General features: G+C 38.7%; 2 protein-coding genes across 2 annotated transcripts; both read left to right on the forward strand.

Moving 5' to 3' along the window:
• Positions 1-1,263: 1,263 nt before the first annotated feature.
• helb (helicase (DNA) B) lies at positions 1,264-12,581 on the forward strand. Its single transcript, XM_058417494.1, has 13 exons — positions 1,264-1,734; positions 2,667-3,020; positions 3,265-3,533; positions 3,902-4,699; positions 5,341-5,518; positions 5,983-6,124; positions 6,224-6,363; positions 6,505-6,592; positions 8,632-8,691; positions 8,855-9,032; positions 9,228-9,377; positions 9,673-10,089; positions 11,047-12,581. The coding sequence occupies exons 1-13, from the start codon at positions 1,533-1,535 to the stop codon at positions 11,176-11,178; spliced, it is 3,108 nt and encodes a 1,035-aa protein (XP_058273477.1). The 5' UTR covers positions 1,264-1,532; the 3' UTR covers positions 11,179-12,581.
• Positions 12,582-14,594: 2,013 nt separating this feature from the next.
• On the forward strand, positions 14,595-24,305 carry dera (deoxyribose-phosphate aldolase (putative)). Its single transcript, XM_058417521.1, has 9 exons — positions 14,595-14,751; positions 15,186-15,283; positions 15,374-15,521; positions 17,133-17,228; positions 17,322-17,456; positions 18,535-18,663; positions 22,621-22,733; positions 22,830-22,979; positions 23,932-24,305. Exons 1-9 carry the CDS (start codon positions 14,721-14,723, stop codon positions 23,986-23,988), a joined length of 957 nt encoding a protein of 318 aa, XP_058273504.1. The 5' UTR covers positions 14,595-14,720; the 3' UTR covers positions 23,989-24,305.
• Positions 24,306-24,542: the final 237 nt, after the last annotated feature.

Here is a 24,542-nt window from a genome sequence, read left to right on the forward strand (position 1 = left end):
TGAAATTAACTTTGCATACTCCAGCAGTGGTAAAGCCAGCAGTGCTCATCCTAAGGTTCGATAAACTGAAATGCAAATATAATGAGTCCATTCATGGCTAAATTAGAGAACGGACCTTTGAGATTTGTTAGTGCTTTGAAGGTTTAACAATGTAAGAAGTAAAACACTTGAAACACTTATTGCCTTAATTACAAGTATTACATTTTAATAAAGCTCAAATTAAGTATAAATATACCAGAGGTACTAATTAAGTATAGTAATGAAGTAGAATGTCACAATGAAGTATTTTCCACCCTTGCCTATTTGGTAGGATGAATAATATGTTATCAATGTTTGTACGGTGTAGACAAAGGAAAAGGAAATACTGAGGGCTGGGTTTAGAAAGAGGAACTGAAATTTTCTTTAGTCTTTAGGGACCTGTTAGAATTTTTAGAAATGAGATAAATGTGGGTCCTGTTGTGTAATGTGCAAACCAATGTTTTCCATGTCTAAAACATGCCAAGTAAATAGTCATGATCAACTCACCCTTTTACAGAAACCATGATCTACCTCATAACTTCAAAGATAATCTGCTAATCTAATACTCCACTGTAAACATGTATTTACATGTCTTCTTGACTGAACGTTTTCGCACTCTTATTCAAGTACTCGGTTTACGCATGCGCAAAGTGTCATGCTTAATTTACTCATCGCATACGCCACTCGGTACAGCCTGTCAGTGTTGCCAGATTGGGCGGGGTCCCGCCTACTTGGCGGTTAGATAAAATTTGGGCGAGTTTGTGGTGCAACTCGCGGGTTTTTGTTTTGATATTTTATTGATAATTATTTTATTTGATATTTACATGGTATTTTATTAATTTTCCATTCAAACTACAAAATTACGAAAAAGTGTAATTGACACTTTATAATGACACTACTATAATATGGTTCATATAATATGGTATACTATTATTAATTGACACTATTATTATATGGTTCAGTTTAGCCAATAAGGTTCAGGAGAGTCCTGTCCAATATAGTTTAATCTAGGAAAATGTGGGGGAAATCTAGAAAGTTCTACCGAAAAGAATGGGAGAGCGACTTGTGTATATATATATATATATATATATATATATATATATATATATATATATATATATAAAACAGGTAGCTAACGTAGTGTGTGTAAATAGTTCCCTTTGCATTAACCCATTTGTTTTGGGTCTGTATTAGTTATCACAGGGCTGGTATTATTCGAAATGGGCGGGTTTTGAGCTGTAGTTTGGCTTCAGTCCAATCTGGCAACACTTCAGCGTGTCCTTTTCAACTCCTGCGGGTCGTACACACTGATAGGACAGTAATTAAGTAAGACGCATATTTTCAACCTTTTATTTGTTATACTTTTTAAAATACTTGAAGGGTGTCTTGATAGTGGCTGGAACACACCCCAAACCGTTTGCCAACAACAGGAAGCGGTAGAACTAAGAATTTTGTCACATGACCTGTGGCGCGCTAAATACGAATCTGTATCTTTAATTACTGCGTAGCTTTTAATGGAGAAAAGGCATAACAACATGGTGTTCTTTAAAAGCGTGAAGTTAGAGGGTTACATTTTAGCACAAAAGACAGACGACGAGGGTGAAGAGTCCGAAGAGGAGGAAGAGACAGTGCCAGAGTTTCTGGACATGAACGAAATGGACGCAGTCTCTTCTGGGGCATTTCTGTTTCAGCGGTCTGTACCCGCGTGGGATGAAGGTATGAAATTTAGTACAACCATCTTTATATTCTTTATTTTCCTATTTAGACATGACACGTACATGGCAAAATCAACAAGTACGTACCTGTTGGTGCTGTACTAATTCCACTGTATACAGAGGAAAAACTCATTAATGCTTGTATTGCGTGGTCACTCGACAAATTTAATTAGTAGCAATTAAATACAACTAATTTCAAGCTACTTTTTACTGCGGCATTACACTGCGCATGCGCCAGTAGTTCACAATGTGAACTACTGGAGAAGATGGCGGACAGTACGACGATCCTACTTGTTATATAGATGTTTCCTTGAGACTACAACTCTTGTTTTTACATATACCTGGCTGTTAAAGGCATAAAATGCATATACTCCACATGTTAAACAAAAGCAAATGTATAAATATACATGCAGGTGGTATCATATTACAATAAAGTCAATAAATTATACATAGAAATAGATGTCAGTTACTTAACATACAAAAAAATGGTCAAGGTTGGGTTGCAGTGATGTACACACTACTGCTTTACACTACTTGTAAAAAAAAAATAAAATGAAAAAAGCACTGATGCCTACATTTGATGCCACATGATGCTATGTGGCATGCTAATGAATGTACGAACCTGATCTGTGTGTGTGTGTGTATTAGACATTTAATTACCGCAGTCGATTGCAGACTGTGCTTTTTTACGAAAATATCAAAAGGAGGTACTACAGGATGTTCTTGCAACACAAGTAACCTGCTAAAACATATCAAAGTTCATATATATACATATACATACAAGTTCCCATGTCATTAGTTCATTGCTAGCAGCACACAGGAGCCAACATATATTTATTTAAACAGATATTACCACCTACTGTGCTGTTATTTTATTTTGATCTTTTCAAATGTTTTGTAGTTTTAATTCTTTCTGCATTGCTTCATGTCCAGTGAATTTCATGTCCAATGGGAAGAAAGTACGTCTCAGGGGTCGATTTCCTCTCAGGAACCCATGGTGGAAGATCTCCTGCAGCGCCAAGCAATATAACCATAAATATGTGGCCACTGGCTTCCCTTCCTACGAACTCCGGACAGACCTGAAAAATGACTGGCGGGCTATCATATCCCTGTTCATGAAGGAGTTTGATGTGGATAGTAATTTTGTTGTTCGGTTCATGGAGTGGCTGCCAGAGGACAGACATGTGGACCTCAGAAACCTAGATGAAGCTCTGTCTGAATTTGGAGAGAGCAGCAGTGATGCAAATCAAGCTTCTGTTTATGTCAGGTCTCAGATATATAAATCAGGTATAAGTAACATGTTTAAATGCCTGTTTTCTAGTATGATGCAACCCTTTTCCCCATGTAATCTTTTAGTGTTTTTATTCTCCTTCGACCATAACAGTTTGCAGTGATAATGAATATGCATGCAATTTATTTCACAATTCATTATTTCAGAAATATCAAACAATTTGCTGACATTTTCAAAAAAAAAAAAAAAAGTTATCACTTGTGTTATAGCAGTCTTTCCCTCAATCTTGTCATCAAATAGATGCAGCTTTTCTTGTAAGAGTCGCCACCAGCTATCCTTATATCATGAAACACCTGCCAACGTTGCTGCCAGGGCAGTTTTTAAATCTGCTAAAAAAAGGGAAGGAGGAGGAGGTGGATGAGGAGGTGGATGAGGAGGAGGAGAAACAGCAGGCTAAAACTGATGAGGAAAACATGGAGGCTTCCTCACACAAATATAATAAGGTTTCCTTATTAGCCAGACTGGAAGAGCTTATCAAGACTGAAGTGTGGAAGTTTGGCTTTGGCTGTGTGAGTAAGACTGAACATTAAGAACACCAAACTGATATTCGGGAAAACTAATTGACATTTTATGGCACAACATGACAGTAAACCCTTATCTTTGTCAGTCACATCAAACACAGTTTTTTTCCCTTTATCACAGCATGAACAGTATTTTGAATAGAAGAGGTTATGGCTTAATGTGTCTTGGCAGAAGCACATGCTAGCCCTCCTCATTTGCCGGCACACTTTGTTATATTTTATTGTACACAATCAAATTGTTGCTGCTTTCATTTACGATCAGAAACTGTAATGTTCTGAAGACCTGAGTAAAAAAATACTGTGTATCTAAATTAAATGGAATAATTACTTATTTAATTTTTCAAATTCATCAACAGATCATGCATAAAGAATTCTGGTTAATCAGATGTGAGACTACCCTGAACAACTTTATGTCCTGTGAGTTATTCAACACCATGACTACTGTGCAGCAAAATGCCCTGAAGGTGTACAATGAGCTTAAAGACTATTGTAGATGGTTTGGCCACACCTACATCCAAAAGAATGCTTTTGGCAGGAAAATAAATAAAAGGTTGAATATGCCGGAAGCCAGAATTTGGGATGCTGTGGCCTTCCTCTGCCAGCATGAAGTGCTGAAAGTAGAAAAGGATAAGATTGCTCTGATGAATCTCTACAACTATGAGAAGAAGATTGCTGAATGTCTCCACCATCTAATACTGGGGGAACGCTGGAAGATTGATCTGGACGTGAGGCAGGTTCTCCGCTCTGCAGCGCGCGAGAGAACGAGAGACCAGCTTGCCGCCAATTCTTCTTCTGCCTCAGGAACGAATGGAGAAGATGAGTCTGGTCTGAGCAGGGTGTCAGTGACAGATGAGCATGAACCGATGGATGAAATGGATCCAGACCAGGTCCGAGCAGCAGAGATGATGTGTGATAATGCTGTGACGGTGATCAGTGGAAAGGGGGGTTGTGGCAAAACCACTGTGGTCAGTATGATCTTTAAAGCTGCCATGGAGCAACAGGAGAGCAGAAAGAATAATGGCCACATGCTGGAGGAAGTTGAACAGAAAGAGAATGACGATAAGCCATTGGAGGTTCTTCTTACTGCCCCCACCGGTAGAGCTGCATCACTACTGACCAAGAAAACCTGCTTCACAGCTTATACCATACATCAGGTTTGTAGTCTTCTATTTTCTCACTAAATGTCAGAATTGAAGAATTAAACCAGTATATAAATCTGTGGTTTTGTGCAGCAAGTCAGAACCATTACGTGTATCCACTCCTACATTATTAGCACAAACAATCTGGCAATTTTGTGTGTCAATTAAATAACTTAAAATTATCACAGCAAAATCCAGCTGCTTAACTACTGTTCAGACTTGTCCTTCACACCTATTGGTTTAATCACCTTCTGAACTTCTATGGAACTTGCAACTGAAGAACAATCGACATCCTTGTTTTTTCTTAAAAAACCGAATGGCCACTCTAACAGACGTTATGCAGAGATGGATAACCCTGTCAGAAGGAAAACCATCACACAAAATGGTCTTTTTGGTAGAATAGCTAAATAGATGCTACTCCTGGTCAGACTTGAGGGAAGAATGAATATAAGCCAAATACAGAGAGGTCCTTTAAGAAAACCTGCACAAAAAATGTGTCTGAATCGAAACGATTCTCAATCCTTTTTCCAAACCCACTGTATGTAAAATTATAATACCTCGCCTTCCTAGAGGAGCTGCACCATAGGGTAAGTATTTACTGACAATTCAGTACTTTACCTTCAGTAAAACTGTCATTTTCTCCACACTGCATTTAGGTCTTGTGGAATTACAAGCTGGCACAAAAAGGCCCAAATGGAAAACCAATGAACTGGAAGTTTGACAAAGTCAGAGTGCTGGTGGTGGATGAGGGCAGTCTTGTGGATGTGCAGATCCTTTCTTCCATCCTGTCAATTCTTACCAAACATGCTAAGCTACAAAAGTTCATCATTCTGGGTGAGGTCAAATTACTGTATCTGTATCTAAACATTAGTAATGGGCAATCTTGAATGACCTCCTTCAAGAGAGAGTTATGTGTAATGGCAAAATTGTTCCCATTGCTTTTGTGATTTCAGGCAAATACACAGTATAATGATTTTGTCTGATAATATTGATTGAAAATTTGCATTAATTGTTAGTCATTAGTTTAGTTACATTGCAAATCCACTGCAAAATAGGTAGAATTATAGATGTTTTGTCAGCATTTAGATAAATGTATTCTTGTTATTGTGATTGGGGATAAATAGTAATTACCTTTATATGTTTCTATACTTCTGTAAACAACATTAAAGAAATAAACTGAATTTAATTATTGTGTATTACTTGATCTGTCAGTGTAACATCATGGAAGACTGCTACTTTAATAACAGTGATGATAATGATGATCACATTATGGTTTTTTTTTTTTTTTTTTGGTACAGGAGATATAAGGCAGCTGCCTAGCATTAGCCCAGGAAATGTCCTCAATGATCTCTTTACCAGTCTAACGAAGGTATATTGTGCCATTGAAATGCGCACCAACCACCGAGCTGAATCAAAACTCATTGTTGAAAACGCCAGCTTGTAAGTTGTTTTGTATTATCTATAATGTAATAGAGTTTAGTTGATTCCCAGTGTAATCTTTATTAGATCATTTTAAATTCTAGCCTTTTGCTCTATTAGAATAGCAGATATGGGTGTCAGTAAAAGGTTTCATCATCTAAACTATGATGCCACTGTGGAACTGGGTAAAGCGTGTACACTGCCATCACCTGAAAAGAGATTCATAGAGATCCTTCTTCCGGCAAAAGAAAATGACGATGGTAAGTACAGTAAAATAAACCGTTTTTTGGTCTATTCAAGATCAAATGTGGTATGTGGTTCAGCCAAAAACAAAAATTTTGTTTTTCACAAATCCTATGAGATTGTTTGAAAATGTTGTGCAATTTCTTTTTAAATCTTAGATCTACAGAATTCTATAAAGAGATTGCTGAATGGCCCAGCACCTGGTTTGAACGATGATGCATCTTCACAATTTATTGCTTTCACAAGGTAAAAATGTGTTGGGGAATCAAGATGAAGCCCTGTATGACCAAATGAAAAGGTTAACAGAACAAGGTTTATTGTGTGTGTTCTGGGGTGAGGGTTTAATCCGTCGAATGATAATTGTGTCTATATACTGTATATTTCTGTTTATTTGAATGTCACTTTTAAGAATTGTACTAGTTTTACAGGCAGAGATCACATTTTGCTGTGTTTGAGGTTAAGTAGTCTTCTCAACCACCAGTCTCTTCACTGTTTACAGAGCGATGTTAAATCAACATGGCTCTACACACTGAATGGTCTAAAGTCCCCCTTCTATACGTTTAACTTTTGTTTTTTAACAGTATTGTCTGTAGATCAGTTAATATACAGCCAGAGTACTTGGTTAAACCTATAACATTCCCCATTTAAACACCAGCACAAATACAGCATTATATATATATATATATATATAGCTGTACAAATACAGCAGATGTTCCTGTGTCAGGTCTGTTCTCACACATGCACTATATTGCCAAAAGTATTCGCTCACCCATCCAAATAATCAGAATCAGGTGTTCCAATCACTTCCATGGCCACAGGTGTATAAAATCAAGCACCTAGGCATGCAGACTGTTTTTACAAACATTTGTGAAAGAATGGGTCGCTCTCAGGAGCTCAGTGAATTCCAGCGTGGAACTGTGATAGGATGCCACCTGTGCAACAAATCCAGTCGTGAAATTTCCTCGCTCCTAAATATTCCACAGTCAACTGTCAGCTGTATTATAAGAACGTGGAAGTGTTTGGGAACGACAGCAACTCAGCCACGAAGTGGTAGGCCACGTAAACTGGTGGAGCGGGGTCAGCGGATGCTGAGGCGCATAATGCGAAGAGGTCGCCAACTTTCTGCAGAGTCAATCGCTACAGACCTCCAAACTTCATGTGGCCTTCAGATTAGCTCAAGAACAGTGCGCAGAGAGCTTCATGGAATGGGTTTCCATGGCCGAGCAGCTGCATCCAAGCCATACATCACCAAGTGCAATGCAAAGCGTCGGATGCAGTGGTGTAAAGCACGCCGCCACTGGACTCTAGAGCAGTGGAGACGCGTTCTCTGGAGTGACGAATCGCGCTTCTCCATCTGGCAATCTGATGGACGAGTCTGGGTTTGGCGGTTGCCAGGAGAACGGTACTTGTCTGACTGCATTGTGCCAAGTGTAAAGTTTGGTGGAGGGGGGATTATGGTGTGGGGTTGTTTTTCAGGAGCTGGGCTTGGCCCCTTAGTTCCAGTGAAAGGAACTCTTAATACTTCAGCATACCAAGACATTTTGGACAATTCCATGCTCCCAACTTTGTGGGAACAGTTTGGAGCTGGCCCCTTCCTCTTCCAACATGACTGTGCACCAGTGCACAAAGCAAGGTCCATAAAGACATGGATGACAGAGTCTGGTGTGGATGAACTTGACTGGCCTGCCCAGAGTCCTGACCTCAACCCGATAGAACACCTTTGGGATGAATTAGAGTGGAGACTGAGAGCCAGGCCTTCTCGTCCAACATCAGTGTGTGACCTCACAAATGCGCTTCTGGAAGAATGGTCAAAAATTCCCATAAACACACTCCTAAACCTTGTGGACAGCCTTCCCAGAAGAGTTGAAGCTGTTATAGCTGTAAAGGGTGGACCGACGTCATATTGAACCCTATGGATTAGGAATGGGATGTCACTTAAGTTCATATGCGAGTCAAGGCAGGTGAGCGAATACTTTTGGCAATATAGTGTGTGTGTGTATGTGTGTGTGTATATCTATATCTATATATCTATATCTATATATATATAGATATAGATATATAGATATAGATATATAGATATAGATATATAGATATAGATATACACACACACTATATTGCCAAAAGTATTCGCTCACCTGCCTTGACTCGCATATGAACTTAAGTGACATCCCATTCCTAATCCATAGGGTTCAATATATATATAAAAATATATATATAGATAGATATATATAGATATCACACACACTAATATATGTGTATATATAATATTTTTATTTTTTTAATAGGAAGGAATGTGCTTTGATTAATGAGCTTTGCTGCCAGCATTACTCTAAACACACCACCATGTAAGTTGAGTGAGTCCAACTGAGTATTGTTAAATACTGTTTTTATTAATTTGCATTTTGAGTGTAACAGAGAATCAGCTATATTCTAAATCATGCCAGCGTGTAACAATTTTTCAGCCAGACTCCAACACCATTATTTAACCCTTTCTTTTTCACTCTTCAGGACTCATAAAAAAAAAAAGAACTTTCAGATCGGTGATAAAGTATGTTGCACAAAGAATGGCTATGTGACAAATAAAGACAAAGAAAATGAAGCCAAATCCAAAAAGGATGATCTGGATGAAGGCAAACGGTTTAAAAAAGACCGATTGTGCAATGGAGAGATTTTCTTTATTACAGAGGTATTGTCGAAAATTCCTTTGCAAAATCATTTACTGCAGAAAATCATTTTAATTTTATTTTAAGAGAAAGATGCGACAACCTAAGTGATTTTAATTTAATGCAATATCCCCATAATATTTGTTTATTTTTGTCTAGAAGTTGTAATGGGTTTAATGGGAGTCTGAAAAGAAATTGTGTATGTGACTTAATTACAGGATAAGACCTTAGAAGAAACTGGACAAAAGCGCAGTAGGGACCTGACTCTAGATGACAAGCAGGGCAGAAAGCTGACTGTTGACTACAGGGAGTTAATGAGAGAGTGTAAACTGCGGCATTCCTGGGCTCGGACCATTCACACCTTTCAGGTGCACTTTCGTTTACATACACTCTTCTTTCCTCAGTCACCTCATTTTCTCAGTGCTGTTGAAAATGCTCTTGTGACTTACATTTATTTCTACACTTTATTTCTTGTTATTGAGTTACATCCAGGCTTTAAACTTGTTACTATTGCTCTAGATGCTATATAATTACTAGTCACAAAAGAATTGCTTTCATTATTCACATAGGAACACATGTTCATATGCACTTTACTGCATGTATTAAGACACAAAGTATACACTTGTTATTGGGGCTAAAACAGCTATGATTTTCTCCTGTCAGGGCTCAGAGGAAAAGACTATTGTGTATGTTCTCGACAAAGGCAACAATCAAACTTGGAAACACGTTTATACTGCAATCACACGGGGTCAACACCGTGTGTATGTCATAGCAAAACAGGGTGGGCTTGAGAACGCCATCAGAGAACGCGTCATCAAACGTGACACACAGTTGGAAGGCTTTGTCATGGACCTGCTTAAGAAAGATTTTCTCAGCCAGAGTCAGTTCAACACGCCAAAGCGAGCTTCCTCTCGGTTTGCACATGAGTCCTCGCCAAGCCCTGGTCCATCCCAAGCTTACTCTGGAATGATGAGTTTGATGTGTAGCAGTGGGCTTGGCTGCTTCAGTTCCCCAGCGACTCCCAGTCCGTGTAAGCGAGAGGGAATCGCAGACAGCTCCACACCATCCAAAAAATTGAAGGTAAGAACACTGTAGGCATGTATCTTATTGCAAATAGTCTGGAGTGTCCTAATTGGCACAATAGATGAAGGTTTGCCATAAAAATTCTGACAATGCCATAACTATGCATGGCTGGGGTTTGAAGGATGGTGTAAGGATACACTCTACCCTGTTTATTAGGGTGACACTAACATTCTCTGTCCATATGGAGAGGGTTGGGGTGGGGTTAAACTAGATACACTATATTGACAAAAAATATTTGGACACTTGGCCATCACACCCATATGTGCATATTGAACACATCATTTCAAATTCAGTCCCGTCTTTGCTGTTTTAACATCCTCCACACTTCTGGGGAAGCAAAAGTGTTCAGTGGGGTTGAGATCACGGCGCTGTGCATAGTTCTTCGACACCAGGGGTGTCCAATCCAAAAAGGGCCGATGTGGGTGCAGGTTTTCATTCCAATCAAGCAGGAGACACAACAGATTCCACATGTTCAATCAGTTGATTTTGGCTTTCAAAATACTACAAGGTGTTGCTTTTGCTTGGTTGGAATGAAAACATGCAGCCACTCCGGCCCTTTCTGGATATGTCTGGACATCCCTTTTCTACACCACATTTTGCAAACTATGTCTTCATGGACCTCACTTGGAGTGCAGGGGCCTTGTCATGCTTGAACAGGTTTGGGTCTCTTAGTTCCAGTGAAGGGAAATTGTAATGCTACAGCATACAAAGACATATTTTTAAAAAAACAAAATAAAAGACTATGCACTAAAATTTATAGTAGCAGTTTGGAGAAGATGTATGGGTCTGGGGAAAAAATTCTTGTATTCAACATTGTATTTACATCAAACATGACCCAGCCTATGAAATAATATTATGCTTTGTAATCTACAATTCTGACATCACCACCATGTAGGTCCAGTATTTGCCTGGTGCTGCTGCAGCTCTGTTTATAACTCTTTGCCATGTTTGCAGGTGGACACACCACTGGGCAGCTCAAAGCTACAGCGCCTTTCTCTTAACACCACACCAAAACAGCTTTTCCCCACAGCTGATGATTTGGACCAGGAGCAGGAAACAGCTGGAGGAGCCTGCCAGAGACCTTAATTGTTTTGACATGCTGAAAGTCAGAGAGGGACTTTGTGTGCCTTGCAGCATTAAGGTGATTCACCTTTCAAACCAGATTTTAGATTCACCAAATTACAGAATGGCATCCTGTATTATTGTGGATTTCAGTGTGTTACATATGGAGTATCACAAGACAAACAGTAAGAGTTCCTGTAATATCTTCGTCTAGATTGTTTCAAGATAACAGTTCAAATATGCAAGGTGTGTGTTTAGGTTTAGTTTTCATATCATGCTTGATTTTGTTGATTTTCGCATGCATTATAATCTAAAGTGAACAAATGACGGGAGACACAGGCTCACATGCACACAATTGTTCACATGTAATTGTGAAACTGCGTCATTTGTCCGATCTTTCAGGTTGGGAATCAACACAATTTGGTTCTCAGTTTGAAATGCAGCTTTCTGTCCTGTAAGAATTTCCTTTCTTTATTTTATTTTACCTGCTTGCAATCATTGCATGTTTAAATCAATGCTACACACACTAAAATGCAAACCCTGTCATTATGTCTTTAATACACACAGAAAAGCTATGTTGACTCTGCTAAAAATGTTTCTGATAAGCATTAACTGTATTTGTTTTTATGTGTGTAATCAGCAACATGTGCAACATCAGCACATTTTTTATGGGCTGGGGTTTTGAATTTACTGTGCAGGTTGCTGCCATACCAGTGCCAATATTTTCCTTATGAAAAGAGCCATACAAGGTCAATTCTGGCTGATCTCATTTTAGAAATTCCTTAGTAATGAAAACATTTCAAAAAGAAACAAGATTCGTAGTGGAAAAAAACTGTTCCCACAAACATTGCTTAAAAATCCACTGTAAGCAGAACCCCACACTCTAAATCCCTGTTGGATTGTCAGCTTACTTTATCCAAGAAGTTGTCTGAATAAATAGGTTCAAATCATCATCATCATTATGGTCATCACTGATAAACATTTCTTCATCCTACTCTGATGGCTAGAGCAGTCATTTACCTATAATAATTGCTAATCTTGCATTAAACATGCATAACAAGAGTTCAGTCTCTGCAAGGTGTGTGCATTCAGCCTTTATAATAGATTTGGAATTAGCCCTATTTTCTAGTTTACCTGGAAAGATTCCTGATTTTGTACCAATTTCTATTTGAGACACTATACTGTATACCAAACATGCTCTTTCTAGGTGGACTTTACTCCCATTGTTTCTAACTAGCTAAATAAGCCAAGTTAAATATTTATTGTACCATGTACCAATGTCCATTTTGGAAACTTCTGTTTTTTAAAACTGTATTATTATCAATAGGAAACTAACTATACATGTATTTCACCAATTTTTTTTTTTTTTTTTTTACTGTTTTATTCATCAAAAGCCCATTTGTTCCAAAAATAAATAAATGTTCCATACAAAATTTGTTCCATTTGTCTTCCTAATTATTCTGATAATGTACACTGATCAGGCATAACATTATGACCACCTGCCTAATGTGTTGGTGCCCCTTTTGCTTCTAAAACAGCCCTGACCCGTCATGCACTGTGTATTCTGACACCTTTCTATCAGAACCAGCATTAACATCTTCAGCAAATTGTTGGATCGGATCACACGGGCCAGCCTTCGTACCCCACGTGCATCAGTGAGTCTTGTCGCCCATGACCCTGTCGCTGGTACACCACTGTTCCTTCCTTGGACCACTTTTGATAGATACTGACCACTGCAGACTGGGAACACCCCACAAGAGCTGCAGTTTTGGAGATGCTCTGATCCAGTGGTCTAGCCATCACAATTTGGCCCTTCATCAAACTCGCTCAAATCCTTACTCTTGTCCATTTTCCCTGCTTCTAACACATCAACTTTGAGGACAAAATGTTCACTTGCTGCTTAATATATCCCACCCACTAACAGGTGCCATGATGAGGAGATCATCAGTGTTAATCACTTCACCTCTCAGTGCTCATAATGTTATTGCTGATTGGTGTAACTTGTTTTATGTTGCTTGTTCCCACAGTTTCTGTTAATAAACAGATTTAATGTATGATGATAATGTATAAAGCCTTATGTTGATTTCAAACATAGCATAAGTAGTAGCTATTTTCTAAAATTCATTATTTTAACAGAAATATGACTGAAATACCAAAATGTTTGAGGGAACTGGCTACAGTGCAAATGATGTCTGTTGCTACATTTTGCCCCCTAGTGGAACAAAAGAGTTAATTTTTATTATTGTTATTTATTAATTTTTTTCTTTCATTTAAACAAGAGGGCTAATTTGACCACCCTGACTTAAGATCAGTGTGGTCAAAACATATAGTGATTATTACCTACGTATTAGTTTAAGGCTACGCATTTTTAAAGTGAGATCCATCGATCCGATCCATGGGTCAATTAAACATATGCAAAGGGTCATTTCTACTTTTACTGTAGTGGAGGAAATTACAATTATCCCACTATTATCAAAAGTATTATGCCTACCATAATGTCAAATGGATCTAATCATTCAATACAAATGGGTTCTATTGGTGGAAAAGTTCAGAAATTAAAAAGCAAAAACAAAAAAATCTCACTCCAGTGAATATCCAAAATATTATTGTATACTAAAATAATAATCTTTTGTATTAAAATACAATATCTGACAATTAATTGCGATAAGGAAAATCTGAAACATAACATTATTTTATCTCGAGGATGTATTCAGGCCTTTCCACTTAACTCTGTATGAAACACATTTCTTCTTCTTCTTCTTCTTCTTCTTCTTCTTCTTTCCCTTCAGGGGTCGCCACAGCGAATCATCTCTCTCCATCTATCCCTATCTTCTGCATCCTCAACATTTACACCCACTAGCTTCATAATCCTCATTTATTATATCCATATACCTCCTCTTTGGCCTTCCTCTTTTCCTCCTGCCTGGCAGCTCCATGTCCAACATTCTCCTACCAATATACTCACTCTCCCTCCTCTGAACATGTCCAAACCATCTTAACCTGGCCTCTCTAACTTCGTCCCCCAAACGTCCAACATGAGCTGTCCCTCTGATGTACTCGTTCCTAATCCTGTCCAACCTTGTCACATCCCAAAGAGAACCTCAACATCATCTCTGCTACCTCCAGCATATGAAACACATTTGACCTTCATTAAAATAGTTAATATATAAACAAATATTAAAACACACTTTAGTTTAAAAAACTGTGATTTCCTGCTTTATGATATTACACAATATAATAAACAATAAACAAATAAATTATCCCAATCCAAAATTCATTCAAATTCCAAACCATACAATAAACACCTTAGGTATTTATTTACTCTACTGTTACTCTGTATAATCAGGTTACATTGAGAGACCGCTCTCTAAACACGTGACTCTTCACGCCCTGGAAAAGCTGTGATCTGATTGGTCCGTGGTCTCAAGATGAAATAATGACGTTTCACGACCAGGAAGTTTAGCATGGTGTGAGCTATCAGTGTGCAAAGGCAGTAAAATACTTCTACTAATAAATATATCTATATATATTACTTTTCCCTTTTAGATATTTTTTAGTTGTTAGTCATGTCTGAGAGAAATCCCGGAATAGATCTGGGTAAGTGTTTTGTTGTTAATATTTTTTTCCTACTTAATGTGGATCCGGTATGCACGTGATGGTGAGGGTTTTATTTTGTAAAATGATAGATGATTGAACAACAGTGTTGTTGGCGATAATAATAATGATAATAGTTTTTTCTTCTCGTAAACTCCTGCTTAGGTGTAGATCCACCAATTATAAAGTTACACATGACCTGCAAAGCAGATGGACCCAAGGACTTTTGTGAAGTTGATTAGATATCTCACACAGAAAAGCATACAAGCCAATAACAATCTCATTTCATGTCTATTCAGCCTGAGAAGAAAATCTCAAAATCTTAACACCTAACCACTTTCATGTCCTCCTCCCAACACAATCATCCACATAGCACAAAAGCGAGATTTTGTTTGTGTAAAAGATGCATAGTAAAGCCTTATATTCCTCATCAACAGATTTGGAATGGGTGTCAAAGGTCAGAGTGAACACCCAGGCCGTGCTGAAAAGGGCCCAGCAAGTTCAGGGCCGCAAGGTCGCAAAGAAAGAATGGCAGGTAGGCAAATTGCAAATTGCTAACTGCAGATACTACATGAAATTTGTGCTTGTGTTGAAGCATCTGACCCAAAAGAATCATCCTTTCCAGGCAGCTTGGCACCTGAAAGCTGTGACGTGCATTGACCTGACGACCCTCTCTGGTGATGACACGCCGTCTAACGTCCACCGACTGTGCATGAAGGCCATGCAGCCTGTCCGCTATGACCTGCTGCAGAGCATGGACATGCATGATAAAGGTTTGTTTCTATGGTGTGTTTATATGCTTACTATTAACAGAGATGGATGGGCTGCATCCCACAAATCCCAGAAAATCTGGACCTCAAGGCATTAATGGTGGAGACCGTGAGTTAAAGTCACTTCAGCAGCTGTCGGTAAAATATCAACTCAGCAGACCATCTTCAGTCTATATGATGCCCTGGGATATGTAAATGGAGAAAAACAACTTGTATAATTGTATACAGCCAACTATTTAGGAAAAGGAGCCGTCTCTGCTTGTTTGCCACGGCCACACACACACACACAAATTTATCTTGTTTACATGCATACGTCACTTTACATTGATCTGTTTACATGTGTCAGTTTAATATTTGTATCTCTTTGCACTCACTGTCAACACTATTCTTTTTGCACAGAGTCGGCGTTTTATGTCCTGTTTGTCTGCACTGTCTTGTCTTGTCATCCTGTGCACTTATGTTGTATGTTTAGTTTCTAAAGAATTGCACCTTAAGTATAGTTTTAGCTCTATGTTTGTCTGCATCACCTGTACTTTGTTTTTGTTCTGTGTAGCACCTTTAGTCTAGGAGGAACGTTGTTTCACTTCACTGTGTACTGCATCAGCTATATATGGTTGAAGTGACAATAAAGCTTCTTTGACTTTTTGATCATGTTGCCTGACCATTGTACTACCATTCAGTCAGTATGTTAGGCTAGAGTGATGAATGCTGGTGCAAGAGGAGAAATGCCTCCTCACCCTGATTGGTTGAATGATGTTTGGCCACCTTGTGGTTTTTTTTCCTCATATAGAGATTTTATTTTAATTTAATTCTAATTTGACTTTGTGTATTCAGGTTAGATTAGTTCTGAAAGGCTGCTCTCTAAACACAAGACTCTTCATCCCTGTGAAAAGTGATTGGTAGTTTGCTAGACAGACAGTTCATATTAAAATCATGTAAAGTCCATTACTAAAAAATAAACCTTATTGATTTTGCTATATGCAGTAGTGGTCAGGCATTCTAACTTTGTTTTTGGGAACATGGGTCGGAAGGTGCACAGAAGGGATGAGGAGTATTTGTTGAATTTTTGAGTTCGGTGGCATGAACTAAACCTTTACAGACTGCACCGTTAACAGAAAGCTGACTGGTAGCACAGATCAAGATTTTAAATATTTGTATTAAATTAAACTTGTTTTTATGAAGTTTCTGAGATTAGACTTTTGTATAGATTCTTTAGGTGCTATTTGATTAGCAGTCTAAATGACAAATAGGTGTAAGATAGGGTCAGTTGATACACATTTCTTTCACAGAGAAGTTTAGTGATTGCAGCTGCAAAAGTGTTTACTGTTGGTTGGTCTTAATAAAAATTATTAATATATATAATTATTATATAACCTTCAGGCATCATGGAAATGGAATTTGTGTGTTTCTTTTCAGGTACTGGACACCAAAATTTCATTGTCCATAATTATGTACGTGTATATGCTTGTGCAGTTATGCTGTTGCTCACAAGAGGGAGACAAATCACTTTTATTTAAACAACTGGCCTTCATTACCATCTCGTTCATCAGAGTAGCTATAAACATTAGCTGCTAATTATATACATAATTTTGCATTATGCATCTGTGTTTTTAGGTATTACAACAGCTGCAGTGTGTGTTTATCCATCTCGTGTGGCTGATGCAGTGAAATCTTTAAAAGCAGCCAAATCCAACATACCTGTTGCCTCTGGTGAGATCCTAACACTGACACTGCACAATGATGTAGTCATTTAACATAACCCAAAAATTCCCCTTATTTAACTTCTTGTCTATTTCAATCTAGTGGCTACTGGGTTCCCTGCTGGTCAGACTCCGCTAAAGACACGTCTAGAGGAGGTGCGTATGGCTGTAGAAGATGGAGCTACCGAAATTGACATCGTCATTAATCGGACGTTGGCTCTCACCGGACAGTGGGCAGGTGTGTATTTCTGGTTTATGCACTGGACTTAATATGCATTGGACTTAATATCATCCCCATGTTGTTGCTTACCTTTTATATGTGAACACTTTTCAGTTTATTAGCTATCCCACTGGGCATCATGCCCCTTATTTTTGTTGCCTGGAAACCTAATTGTCCAGTTAGCTAGTCTTTGGCCGTCATACACACTCTGAGCCGCACTCTTCTGACCTTACCTCTAACATGAAGGTTATTATTTGTATCTGTTTCTCATCTTTCTTTCCCTATATTACTTTATTACAGACATAAAGTATATGAACATATACTTTATTAAATACAAGCATGTTACATAACCTTGCTGCTTGTTGAAACTACTTTCTGAGTGAATTTCAGTTTGAAGTACATTTACAGTATTTAGCAGACACTCTTATCCAGAGTGACTTATATTTATCTTCTTTATACAGCTTGGCAGTTCAGGGTTAAGGGCCTTGTTCACAGGCCCAGCCTCTACATATAAGCCAGACACATTTGCCTTTCCTCTGGCTAGTAAAATTAGAAGAACGAAGAAGCCTTTATTTTGTCACATATACATTATAGCCAAGTGAAATACTTTCTTCACGTTATTGGAAGTTGGGGATCAGAACACAGGGTCAGCTATGATACAGCGCCCCTGGAGCAGAGAGGGGTCGAGGCCTTGCTCAAAGGCCCTACAGTGGCAGCGTGGCAGTGCTGGGGCTTGCACTCAGACCTTCTGATCATCAACTCGTAGCCTTAACCAGTTGAGCCACAAATTAGTATGTAATCCCTGGTGTCTGTTTCTCACCTAGCTCTTTACAGAGAGGGAAAAAACAGCAATGGAAACTAACACCATTCAAACCATCAGTAAAGAGGCTTTTCTGCTTGCTTGTTAGTTAGAAAACCCCTCCTCTTGCACCAGCTTTCAGATATTCACATGTCTAAAGCATTGGTGGCAATTCCATTGTTTTAAATTTTCCTTGGATTTCCCCTAGCTGTGCTATTTATGTGAAGTATAAATTCAGCCATTACACTTTTATAATTATATTTTTATAATTATATACTTTTCTCCTCATTTCCTCAGATTTATATTACGAGATCCAGCAGTTCAGAGAGGCATGTGGCGATGCCCACATGAAGACCATCCTGGCAGTAGGAGAGCTGGGCACTTTCACCAACGTCTACAAAGCCAGTCTTGTGGCAATGATGGCAGGTAAATGACTGAGGTCTTGAAAATGGCACAGTTTTTAAAAACGTCAAGAAGCTTTTATTGTCATTTCAGCCATATATAGCTGACACAGTACACAATGAAATGAAACAGTGTTTCTCCAGGACCCTGGTGCTACATAAAACAACAGAGCATATCACATACATGTAAATATAGTGTACCTTTAAAATGATACATAAGGTACATAATTGTACCATAATAATTGCCTTTAAGCAATTAAATTAATGCCTTTAAGCCACCCCATGTTTTCCACTACACAGAAAACACAACACTTGTTTTGCAGCACTTCACCACTAGACATTGAAGTTGCAACTCAGATGATCAATGTTCATCATTGATTTTTCTCCCTATCTAAAGTATTATGGGAGATTTGGTATAGACTTGTGACATATAATCTTAAGTCTATTATGCTGTAACACTTCAAAATATGGAAAAGTTAAGGGGAGTGAAATTACAGAAGTATACTTTGCACTCATGGGTGCTGCAATGACTTACACTGCCCACTGCATGGTGCTGTTGGTTAGCTGTTGCTTACCTTCCTTTTCTCCAGATGGCCAATCATAATGGCCAATAAACCCAACACACACACACACACGCACAGAGCAAGCCAGTGACTGTGTGCTTAAATAGCCATCGCCCGTTAAGCCGATTACTGTACCCAATTGTCAGTGGTGCTGATAGGGATCATTATTAAAATGCATTGCTTTTGTCGCAGTGCTCACTCCTTAATCTCTCCTTGTTCCTATGAATTGCGTATGAGGTTTCTGAAATTGAATGATAATTTTGCCTATTAATCTGCGACGGCGAGGCTATTTTACTCCCTCGCTCGCCGGCATTGTACCACCGCACCGCTGCAAATGAATAGAGCTTCATTACTGTCGGCTGCGTTTAATAACCGTTATCCATTATGGTGTAATTAAGACTCCCCCAAACGAATCTCAAGGATTACGCCAGTCTGATAGAAAAGGGGAGTGAGAGAGAGAGAGAGAAAGAGAGCAGAGAGTGAAGAGGAAGTGAGGAGAGGAAGGAAGAGGGGGGAAAAAAGAGTGGAAAAACACATAGAACATATCCCTAATGAACTGAAAAATGTTCATCTTGTCCTGTTTGGTAATGAACAGTCATTAGACATACGGCAGGGCAGAAGGGTGGGGGTTCGAAACCGGTTCACAGTTTGTGGTTCATCTATTAAAATCGTCATTTTATCTTCTATTTTTATCAGATCACTGATAAACCATAATAGGCTGAGAAGGAGAGGAAGGGGGGAAAAAAATGAGTGTTCTTATTGATGAACACGCTCACGCCCTGTGCACTCTGCCGACGGGAGCATATGTTCTTGTCTGGCCCGGCGTGCTTTCAGGACTAATGTCCTGTCTGGGTGCAGAACCAGACGGCCCTATAAAATGCCAAAATAGAAGCGAGTTCTAAAATTGTGCATCCTCACTTCAGGTTTTTCTATTTCTGTAGCTCATTTGAGCCTGCCGCAAGTGCCTCGAAGTAGCTCTCTCCCCCGTTTTACTGCATTGTGATGAACCCCAATAGCCACAAGAGACGAACTTTGATCCCAGACCAGATGGTCTGTGAAAATCAGAACTTTAGCCCATGGGCTTCTCATTACTGCAGAAGGAACAAACTATAATATTCACCCAAACCTAAAAGCGAATATTCGCACGAGTTGTCATGAAGTTTCTGTAATAAAAAGAAAATAGCATAATTAAGTCACTGAGGAATAAACACACTTGTTCAGATGTAACATTATAGACAAATTTGTGGAGCAGGAACCAGGGCTTGCTATGCATCAAGCTTCTGATTACTAATGACTTAAAAATAGCATTAGAAGTGTGCTTAGGACTGAACATGTGGTTAAAAGCTGGAATTAAAATGTGTTATAAAAGTTCTCAGGGCAACTTTTAGCACAGAAGAGGAGTTCATTCTAGGTGTAAATCCAAGGCATGAATAGTGACAGTCACTAGATATCAAGAAACACTGTAAATCAATCAGCCATACCCCATTTCCATAATATCAGCCAATAGACACACACAATAAATGTATGTGTTATGAAAGCAGAAAAAATCAAATCTAATTAAACAAAAAAATCTGTATAAAAAAAATCAAGACAAGAAAATCTGAACACAGAGGAAACATTTATTGTCATAAGAGAAGCTAGGACTTTTTAGAATTTGTTTCCCAAAGATGAATTTCATTTTATTCACATACAATATTTTTTTTTAACTGGCAGTGGGTGGAGCTTAAAAATATTGGCCAAATGCACGTAAAGCTCAGTATAAACAAAGTAAACAAAAATAAATAATTCATAGATCGCTGCATTGAAAGCCAACAATGCTGTGAGTAAACATAAACACATTAGCATATTTACAATCCACATATTACATTGTGCCGCTTTACACAAGACGAAATGAACTGAGCAACCAGATGACCACCTGCTGCATCCGAATTGATTGTCCCAGTAATGCGACGTTTGCGCTGTATTTGATTATTAATTTAATCTGTGATTAAATCGTGATCGTGACCTGATACGTTTTGATGTCTGCATCATTTGCAGTTGCAGTATGTCTGTTAGCGAGCAGATGACTGCGGGTGCGGGACTCTTCTCTCACACTGCTGCACTTTAAAGCCCTCGTAGTACTCAACAGGGACAGGTGTAGGTGTAGATTTGTTTTGTATTGTGGAACAATGGTGGGGTACAAAGGCATTAACTGGGTGGCCCAGCTGAAGATATACATGTGTGCTGGTCATTTTACATGACTCAATGTTATTACTATGCTGTATAATGTTACACGGTGATGGATGACTTCTAATACAATGAATTAGAGATTTCTAATCAGTAAAATTGCAACCCAGGATTCTAAAAGAATTTTTAAAGCTTTATCATTAAACCAGACAACCTCTCACTCTCTAACATTCAGTAACTGCTTTTCCTGGTCTAGGATGCTGTGGATCCGAAGCTTGTTTCAGGAACACTGGGAATGTTGATGGCTGGAAAACTATAGATGGGATGGTGGACCATCTCAGGGCAACATGTATACATAAGTTCACACCTAGGGACAGTCTGCCTGCTGGCATGTTTTTTGGGAGGTGGGAGGAAACCTGAGAAAGCCCACAGGGTCAGGGCCAGGCCAGAACATGTACAGAAACTTCACTTAGACAGTAAGATGAGCCGTGAGGGTCTATCCTACAGCTCTTTAAACAAGACTAAATATTTCAAATGAAATTATAAGACAGCACCGTTGAAATCTTTAGTGTGACTGCTGAGAAGGTGTTGATTAATTTACTCTAAAATTCCCGGCTGCAAGTCAAAGCAGAGCTTAATATTAATGCACTGGTCTTAATATGCTATCATTTCTCTAGTACCATCTCATTCACAGGGACTTTTATTGTGGATTTTCACATATTTATCAAATAAAAAAAACAGAATTGTTGATCTGGTGAAGCTTTCTGACAAGCTGTGCCTTTTTTGTTTTTAATCTTACCTCACATTGACGTAAGCTATAACAGGAACTTGCTTTCCGTTGTTGAAAGGTGCATGCCTTGGGTCTGACTGCAGTCATTTTTTTCAACCCTTAACTTGCTTTAATGCCTCTCCAGCTCCAGTTATGACAGATTTTCTGCTCGGAGAGGCTTGATGAATGCTGTCTCTGGAGTTACTTGTGTCCTTGTGGTGGAACAACCCCAAGAAGAAGGAAAAAATGAAAAGGAAAAAAAAAACATGCCAGTGGGTGGACTTGATAATCTAAATTTTCCCCCTCGATATAAATGTGTGTATGCATGGTGCCTTATGATGGACTACCTTCCAATCCAGGGTATATTCCTGTACCACTTCAAGATAAATGAATAAGTCTTATCATTATTACATAGTAAAAGCTGCTGATTATAGGTGTAGTTACAGGATATAAGTCTCACTCATGTCGTCTCATTATCCACTAGGATCTGACTTCATCAAAACTTCTACTGGCAAAGAGTCTGTTAATGCCACCTACCCAGTCGCCATAGTAATGGTCCGGGCCATTCGAGACTACTACTTGAAGACGGGTCACAAGGTAGAGTCAATGAGGGAAGGCTGTCCAATCTACTTTACCTGTTCTTTCAGCTTTCTAGTACAAGATTGAAATATTACATTGTGTGTGTGGATGCAGGTTGGGTTTAAGCCAGCAGGGGGTATTCGCACAGCACAGGAAGCCCTGGTGTGGCTGGTACTGATGAAGGAAGAGTTGGGTGACCAGTGGCTCACTCCTCACCTTTTCCGCCTGGGAGCCAGCAGCTTGCTCGGAGACATCGAACGGCAGGTGAGCTCTGCTCAAACGACACCGCACAGAACACCACACAGTGCAGCTCATGAACTCATGTTCAGCAGCTTTATAATCACTGACCATTACTGTTTTACACAGAAGTCTGCTAACTCTGGTATGACTCATGTTTAATATAGAATGAGCTATAGCAGAATGTTTAGCAGAATGGGATTTCCAGTTATTTTTCTTCCAGTTACTAGGCAGCCTTAAGCAACATGTAATATCTGCATGCTTTAAATACATAGCTATTACCGCTATAAATGCGACGTAGTGCATTTAAATGCAGGAAGCCATGCTGTTTAATATAGAAAAGTACATCTGCGTGAACTGTTCTTTCCCATTTTCCATCCACTGTAATTTTTTATAAATTGCTCATAAAAGCACTGCTTTCCTTTTCTTCTGAATTCAACGGTGCTGACTATTTCCAGGAGTTTGTATGCCTCCTTTGTGAATTGCATCACTCAATGGTACACATAAAAGACCATAGAAATTAGTTTCAGAAGCATGCAAAAAAAACAGGGGAGGGAACCTCAGAAGGTTTTTAAGGTACAAAATCAAGAGGTCCTTTAGTGCCTGTTGGTGTCCAAGGTGCTAAAACCTGATTGTAGATGGCATTTAATGCTACTTTAATGCTTTTCCACTGCATAAAGCTTGATAGACACTAAACATAAATCCATTCAGGTTTGAAAATACAGATTGTTTTAAAATTGTTTGTCGCATTACAAAGTTTGAGTTATTTTCATGATCTGTAAGGTCACAATAATTTACTTATCACTGAAATGATTTTTGTACCTCAGTAAACCCAGTTTCTTCATAACTGCAAGTGGGTTTGAATAGTATTATTTAAATAGTATATTTAGAGGTCTTAAATGACTGTATATGATTTAAACATGCTTTATTTTTATTTCGAAATAATAAAATCTGACGAATTAATTTATTTTCTTTGCAGATTTATCACTATGTAACAGGACGCTATCCAGCCAGTCATGAACTGCCCATGGCCTGATTTCCTGAGATCACGTTAATGTGACCAATTCAGACTCAGGACCTGTTCCAATCAGCCCACAAAGAAAAACCTCCACTGAAGTCTTCAGGGAAATAAAGTAATGTGTGGATGAGCATTATATGTATTTTACAGATATGAAGATAATGCTGAGGGCAGGACCTCCCATTGCCCTCGCTTTGATTTTGTAACTGACTTTTATTAGTCATATCTAACTGATCAGAAAAAACTGTTAGAAGGGTATTATGTGAAGTTTATCTAAATCATTTTATCTAAAGAAACTTTTGTTAAATTATTTTAATAAAGGCCAAATGACATGATGTATTACAGTGTTCTGTTCTCACTTGATCACTTTTCACTCTTTCCCATTTCCACTGTATACCCTTCTTCTGTTTCAATTCTGCTGACAGCTAACCTCCTCGAGCATCTCCTAATCTGCACTCGGGGTCGCACCATCATTCGCATAGGGATATATTATTTGACTTCAACGGAGCTGATTTCATTAACTCTGCACGGATCGTGTGAAGTGTGTGTTGGGGATTAATTAAGGGGGTTAA

This window comes from Hemibagrus wyckioides, linkage group LG19 (genome assembly GCF_019097595.1).
Source record: "Hemibagrus wyckioides isolate EC202008001 linkage group LG19, SWU_Hwy_1.0, whole genome shotgun sequence".
NCBI lineage: Eukaryota > Metazoa > Chordata > Actinopteri > Siluriformes > Bagridae > Hemibagrus > Hemibagrus wyckioides.

Bases quoted from the DNA above. Each gene is read 5' to 3' on its own strand.
- helb (XM_058417494.1), top strand. From the start codon at position 1,533: ATGGAGAAAAGGCATAACAACATGGTGTTCTTTAAAAGCGTGAAGTTA. The intron at 3,534-3,901 runs GTGAGTAAGACT...ATTCATCAACAG, and splicing joins GGAAGTTTGGCTTTGGCTGT to ATCATGCATAAAGAATTCTG. The intron at 5,519-5,982 runs GTGAGGTCAAAT...TTTTTGGTACAG, and splicing joins ACAAAAGTTCATCATTCTGG to GAGATATAAGGCAGCTGCCT.
- dera (XM_058417521.1), top strand. From the start codon at position 14,721: ATGTCTGAGAGAAATCCCGGAATAGATCTGG. The intron at 15,522-17,132 runs GTTTGTTTCTAT...CTGTGTTTTTAG, and splicing joins CATGGACATGCATGATAAAG to GTATTACAACAGCTGCAGTG. The intron at 22,734-22,829 runs GTAGAGTCAATG...GTGTGGATGCAG, and splicing joins ACTTGAAGACGGGTCACAAG to GTTGGGTTTAAGCCAGCAGG.